The 7,679-nt window shown below is 37.1% G+C and overlaps 1 protein-coding gene across 1 annotated transcript in view; it reads right to left on the reverse strand.

The window, feature by feature from the left end:
• Nucleotides 1-7,679, reverse strand: part of ldah (lipid droplet associated hydrolase) — a 52,211-nt gene that overhangs the window by 35,586 nt on the left and 8,946 nt on the right. The window contains 1 exon segment of the mRNA XM_016544581.1: nucleotides 896-1,030. Coding sequence (XP_016400067.1) covers nucleotides 896-1,030 — 135 coding nt within the window.

The following is a 7,679-nucleotide window of genomic DNA, read 5'->3' on the forward strand; positions in this document are numbered from 1 at the left end:
CAATTAATATATTATATGAATATGATTGATTATTAATAATAGCATTTATTAACAATAGTCCAATAATAATAATAATAATAAATATTCTTAATAATTAAAAACAATTATTATTAATAAAAAAAAATATATATATCTTGAATGGTAAATAAAGGGGAAAACCATCTAAAAAAATTATAAACAATTATTCCTCTGAATAACCAAAGTCACTTAATTATCTGCTGCCATCTACTGACTCATTTATAACAGTGGTAATGACATCACGCTGAGTCAGAGGATAGCAAACAGACAGCAGTTTATGCAGATGACCTATGCTGTCACTTTATGACCGTTCTCTCTCTATGACATTTATGTAAATACAAAAAACTATAGACTTTAAGAAGTGCTTAAATGTTAGCTCATGAGAAGAAAAACTATTTTGACCATCTGCAGACAGATATTTGTAATATAGTCCACATCTGAAAAGGCTGGCACTCTAAATTAACTTTTAAAATGACAAGCTACTTTGATGTCCATGAACAACAGAATTGGGACAACTACATGTAGTAAATCAGCTCAACAGGGAAATATTTATGACTAATTATAACTGGTTATGATTAATAATAAATATTTAGATTATATCTTCGAATTAACTGTAGCAGAATCAATATTACAATTATTTTATCTGTCCGTCCACCGAGCAGACAATATAATATTTACATGATAGTCCTTTTTTTTTGTCTCAATATAGGTCACGCATGATCACTTTTACACCCTCAGAAGGACTGTACTGCATGCTTGATTTTATGCACCTGTTAGTAATGGTATAGCTGAAGTAGTCAAATCTTTATAGTTAGAAAGCAGGTGTCCACATGTACTTTTGGATGTGTAGTGTATGTAAACAGGGAAAATGTCCCACCTTCAATCATATCATAGGTTTCTGGAGGCATACAGTGTCCAGCATGGCTCACAGCCCACACTGGATATCTTCGGATGAACGTCTGATACAGTGTCCACATGTATGTCTTGTAGAAGCCCACCACACCTGGGTTGCCTGTGGAAAGGTGGAAACTTAATTTAGCTAAATTTTTATATTTTCACTTCAATATAAGGATTGTGAGACATGGTAATCATTGTTTAGACAAGAACAGACGTCTGTTCCAGGTAGGGCTGGGTATCGTTCAAAATTGTTCGATATCGATACCGATACCTTGACTTCGATACCGGTTCCTGAACGATACTTTTTTCGATACCAATTTTATGAAATTCGGTCGGTGCCTAAAAAGTATCGAACTCGATACCCAGCCCTAGTTCCAGGTCTGCTGACGTAGCTCTGCTGGTCTTCGTAGATGAGGTTAACTACGAGTGAGGGGAGATAAGGAGATAAATGGCATCTCTGATACCCAGCTGCCTTCAGTGCAGAACAATGGGCACTCTGTGTGGTCACAGGGAATTCACTCAATCGCTCCAAAGAGTATCGATGGGCCACAGCCTTACAGGCTGATTCCTTTACCATAATTGTTGTGTGTGTCTGTGAGGTGAGAGTACACGTAAACGCATCACCAATGTTTCAATAATAATGTTTGAAGTGTTAAAGAATCACCCATCATTGGAGATAAACTAATTTTGGGACTATTGTGAGTTATGTAAATGTAACTCCGGGGTACTACAATCCAGGCTAGATAGTAAACCAAATTTTTATTTTCCAATTCATATTATTACGCAAAACACAATATACTCTATAATATAAAATACTCTACCAAAGTGAGTAAAGTTCTAAATGGTCCCAAATACTATACAATGTAAAATAAAAAAACTAAATGTAATACATCCTATTAACCCTGTGAGGCATATTAAATAAGTCAGAAAACTTTTTCCCCCCAATGGAACAGTTTATCAAACTTTTAAGCAAAAAAACAAACAAAAAAAGTCTTTATGTGTTTTTATGTTTTGTATCCTATTTGATACAAGTTTTATGGCCCATATAGTACGACATAGAGAGTATATAGAGTTCCATTTTATTCAAGGGCCCAAACTGAGCAAAAATCAGAAAGTTGGTGCAGTTGTTGTTATTTATACGGCAAAAAATTAAGATGAAAGTGTGCTTGTAATGTAAATCAAAGAGTATACCATACAAAGATATTTAAAGTGCCCCTATTATACCATTTCTAAATTCCTAACATTGTTTTGGGAGTCTCCTACAATAAGTTTATATTCATGCAAGGTCAAACAACGCTTTCGTTTTTTCAAAATATGCATTTAATATCACCTCAATTTCAAATGATTCTCAATGATTCAACCCCTCCTTTCCGTGAGCCTACTCTGCTCTGATTGGTCAGATGGCCCAGTCTGTTGTAATTGGTCTACTGCGTACAGCATGTGTTGGAAACCATACGTCCACTGTCATAGTTCCGTATTTTGAACGCTCGATAGAAAATATAAACATCTATTATTTAACATACTTACATGTTGTGATTCAGTGGAGCCAGCTGGTCCAAATAAACTGGGTACTGAACCATCTTTCAAGAGCAAGCATTTTGTGAATCCCGCACTGAAATCCCTGAGATTAGAGAAGCAGTCGTCAGTACAATGACGTGTTTGTGGGCGGGGTCAAGTTGTTCGCGGCCGGCCAACGGAGAACATAGGCGGGCATTATGCAAATTTGTTGCCCTGTGACGTGTAGCTGTCACTGATGTGGGATTCGAATTACTAACGACTCGTTTAAACTGTTCAGAGTCGATTCTTTCTTTTGGGAAACAATAACTTTATTTATTGTGCACTTTTGGCCTTACAACTTTGCAGATCGTTTGCATTCACATACAGCTACATGCACACACTGCATGAAAGGCAATATTCGAATTGGCATAATAGGGGCACTTTAAATGCTTAGTTTAAATATCAGAATATCAAATATCAAAGCTCTGTAGTTTTAATTGTGGTGGTCAAAATTAATAATCAAGCAAAGCTAAGTTGCCCCAGTCCAGTAAATGTTCATCTTGAAATGTTAAAAGTAACAATAAAAGTTATTCATACTTTATATCATTAAAGATTTCACAGCAAAAAGATGTGTACCATGACCTGAAAGGGGACATTTTTAGAAGTTTTCACACTTGACAGCCATTTACTTGCTAAAAAGTATGTACTGCACCATCAATCAGAAGTCAGAAGGCATGTTGTAGATTGTGTGCAACAGGTTTTTTAGCAGTTTTGATCATGTTAATAATTTCGAGGATTAGAAATTCATGTATTGAATATGACACAATAGGCTTTATAGGGTTAAAGTAGGACTGGTGAAGCAAGTCCATCTCCACCGTCCATCTTAGTCTTGCACTGTCTTACGCTGCACTGATATGAGCGGCGAGGGCCAACAGCAGCTCTTCCGAGCTCTTTTCAAACTGATTAAATCCATTTGTATGTTTTTATTCATGCTGAGGGTTCCCAAATCTCTTTCAGCTGGGACTTGACATGCTCAAAGTCCGAACTGCTTCAAGCCAGTGTTATTAGAAATGGCAGGTTTTTCCCAACCAGTCACCACAATAAAGTCACAGACTCTCTCGCTCTAAAGGCAGATGGAATCAAAGAATGCACTGTCACACATGGGCCCACGGATAGATTTCATCTATAGGGGCAGGGGAGGTGGAAGAGGAGACAAGTGCTCTACAGTTTTAAACACCGCTCCACCCTTGATCTAGCCGATAATTACACACGCTTTCCAATTTTTCTGTCCACGCCGAAGGTGAAAATGCTGCACAAAACTGAAAGCAATAAAGCCACAGCCAATCAGAAGATATTTGAAGTTGAATTTTCACTATGTGGGACGCATTACTAGACCAATGAGATTTCACTGTGGGCCTGATTACTCTGCTCAGAGAAACCAAGCAACCAACAAAACGCCTTGTTTCTTGACATGACGCAGCTGTGAAGAACAAAAACGGAAATTCGAGGGAAAATCCTGTCATCATTTATTCACCCTCATGTCGTTCCAAACCCGAGTGACTTTCTTTCTTCCATACAGTGAAAGTGGATGAGACCAGGAGCTGTGAAGCTCCACAAAGGACACATTGTAAAAACATGATAAAAGCAGTCAATATAACTTATTAATTCTGAAACAGCTTTTACAGCTTGTGAGGAAGAGACCAAAGTTTATACAATTTAAAGGGGTCATATGATGCTATTTTAAAGATCATTATTTTGTGTATTTGGTGTAACAGAATATGTTGACATGCTTTAATGTTCAAAAAACACATTATTTTTCAAATACTGTACATTATTGTAGGTCCTCTACAATATTAGGCGGGGCGCCTATCTCAAACGTGTCGTTTTCAACAAAGCCCCTCCTTCTGACAAGCACAGTCTGCTCTGATTGGCCAGCTACACACAACGCAATACTCTACACGGCGCTAAACTCCGCATTTAAACAGTCAATAGCAAATACTTAAACTATTAAGAAAACATACTTACAGTATGATTCTGATTCAGAATAAGTGCCAGATTGTCATAGCAAAGTCGGAATCAACCCTTTTTTTTTAGAAATAGCCTTTGCACAGCCAGCCTTGTAGGGTGCAAAGTTTGTAGTCTTGAAAGTTGAAAGCTAACCTCTCCTAGGTTCACAAATCTGTCATAAAATGCGTTGCACAAATTCGAACATCTGGGTTGTGCTGTTCTGCTGTAAATAAATCTTAACCAATGATTCCTAATTGCATCTACTTCCGGAAGGCCAAATAAAGTGCTTTTGCTTTCACCTAGAAACCAATGCACTGGGTCAGTTGGCCAATCAGAGCAGACTGCGCTTGTCAAAGGAGGGGGCTTTGTAGAAAACGAAGCGTTTGAGAGAGGTGGGGCATAGAGGACCTACAATAATGTACAGTATTTGACAAATAATGTGTTTTTTGAACATTAAAGCATGTCAACATATTCTGTTATACCAAATACACAAAATAATGATCTTTAAAAAAGCATCATATGACCCCTTTAAAAAAGCATCATATGACCCCTTTAACCAATGATTTCTCATTGCATCTACTTCCAGAAGGCCAAATAAAGTGTTTTTGCTTTCGCACAGAAACACACAGCGTCTCCCTGACATGACTGCATCAACACTACTGTGGTTCCTGAAACCACGCCTTCTTTCTTTGCATGAACATTTGGGCGGCATTAAGCAAATATTTCCACATTGTGACGTAGACATGTGGGGGCGTGTTTGAACGAGGCGTTTTAGCCCGGTCTGGATCAGCCTTCTCTTTTAGATAGAATAAATCCTTGGGAGACTTTGAGCTTTGTAACTCTGCAGATCTTATACATGCACAAATAGCTACATAACACACTAAAGAAAAGGAAAAATAGAAATCGCATCATATGACCCCTTTAATGGTGGTCACCAATTACTCTCATTAGGGATGCACTAATATTAAAATTCAGGCTGATATTGACGCCGTTATGTTATGACAGATAACTGATTAATGATTAAAATGCATTACTACTTTGTCTAAATAAATTAAAAATAATAATAATAATAAAAAAAAAACATTTTAAACATTACAAGTCATCACAATATTATGAAAAATGGATGAAAATGGATATTCATTTTGAGATCGTCAAAATATTACATTTAACAGTAATTAAAAAAAAATTAAGAATGAGAACAAAGGTAAACTAAATGTAAAAATAGGAAAATAAGCTCCACAATTAAAAATCCATTTTCAACTTATACCAATAAATAAAAAATAAAGGATCGGACTGAAATTTTAGTTATTCACTTTCTTGACTGCCATGGTCACCATTCACTTTCATTATGTGGAGGGAAAAAAAGCTTAGAAACGTCATTATAAATAACTCCCTTTTTTGTTTCACAGAAGACAGTCATACATGGTGAGTAAATGATGACAGAATATTCATTTTTGGGTGAACTCAAACTTATCTCTTTAATATTTTGTTGTGTTGCACCATGTTAGGACACTGAATATTCTCACTTATGACTCTTTGATTTTTTGGTTTTTGTGTGTGTATTAGTACACCAGGGAAGTAGAAGATGCCCTTCCCTTTGTAATTGTGTCTGTTCCATTCCTGTGTTAAAACTATAACAGCCTCTTTATATGGACATCACAGGGCTAACAGTGAGACTGAACTAGTGTTTGCCTCTGTGCGGGGAGAAAAATGCAAAGGAGGCATTCCTACCAGAAAAAGACGACAGAAGCATGAGCTATCCTCTCCTCTCCCTCACGTTATCATTTCCCCCTCTCCCTGAGTTCATAAATTCAGGGCTGCTTACCAGGACATTAAACAGATTCCCTGCCTGCCGTCTCTGACCCCAAGGCTGCCTGGACTACCACACCACTGACGTAGCCCTGCAGGTGCAGGACGCACTCTCACTTTGTCTCTCCCTCTGACACACACACACACACACCATCCTGTTTGCTTACAAACCACACCGATTCACAAATACACAGAAGGGAAGCCACTAAATCAACTCATAAACACCAGCAGTGATGTAGGTCCCTAGTGAATATCAAAAAATAAAATATTGAGTCTGTGAATGTTGCATTAAACCAGTGTTATTTTGGTATCATTGAGATACTATTATAATTGTATGTTTTATTTTTATTTTATTTTTTTCTGTTTTTAATTTTAGTAAAATTTTAGTAGTTTTTACATTTTATTTTATTTCAGTTAAAGTTTTAGTAAACTTTAAAAAAGTTTTAAAAAGTATTTTTTAAAATGGTTTTAGTTAACTATAATAACCCTGCATTAAACTGAACAATAGAAAATGCCTATTGACAGATTTTCTATTGACAGCACCATTTACTAGCATTAAAGCGCAGACAAAAACAGGAATGGAGTTAAACAGGTTAAACAGGTTACCTGCTGTAAGGAAGGCATTAGCAAGTGCTGGAATTCGTTCATGCAGACAGTGTGTGAAGCTATCTTTAACTTATTAGCTCCAACATGCCATAAAGCTGATCCAGTCTGCAGAGAGAGAGAGGAACAAGTGAAAATGCTTATTGACTCTGGCAAACAAGCAGACACAAGGGTGACTATAGCCAGATCTCCTGACAGATTGCCCTCCGAGGGTTGTTTCAATCTATTCAAGAGGTATTGTAATCCAGGATAAAAGGCAGTAGGGGAGTTGTCAACCTCAGGAGGTGGAAAAGTTTGGATGGATGAGTAACATTTTACGAATCAAAAGAGAATACCACAACAGGTATTTTTAATATAACAGTCAGTTTAAACTCAATTATCCCAGTAAATGCACCTTACTTATATTGTTTGAGGTTATGAATACCATACTATTCAAACAAACAAGGGAAACAGCACAAAAGCTCAGTGAAGCTTATGAAAGCATGTTCCATAAAATAATCAAAAGTGTCATCACTCTGGGTGACTAAATGATGTCTAACATTAGCCAATGGCTAATAAGTTCTTCGATTTTACTCGCCAGTGTGTGTGTTGAAGGCTAAGTATAAGTTTAGCACAGATATATTTTCACTGGCCGAACACAGACTGAGTGCTTGAGAGTTTCGCTCTCCTTCAAATGATCTGTACTTTTTCAATTCAGCTCAATGGACGCACAGCATACCTGTATTTGACGTGCCGTGTGTGAAGGCGCACGACTCGCCGTTTGCTTTGCTGAGAGCACTGTTTCTCACACACACACAAAGAAAGAGAAAGAGAGAGAGAGAGAGAGAGAGAGAGAGAGAGAGAGAGAG

The sequence above is a fragment of the Sinocyclocheilus rhinocerous genome, unplaced genomic scaffold (assembly GCF_001515625.1).
Source record: "Sinocyclocheilus rhinocerous isolate Xijiao unplaced genomic scaffold, SAMN03320098_v1.1 scaffold8, whole genome shotgun sequence".
Taxonomy (NCBI): Eukaryota; Metazoa; Chordata; class Actinopteri; order Cypriniformes; family Cyprinidae; genus Sinocyclocheilus; species Sinocyclocheilus rhinocerous.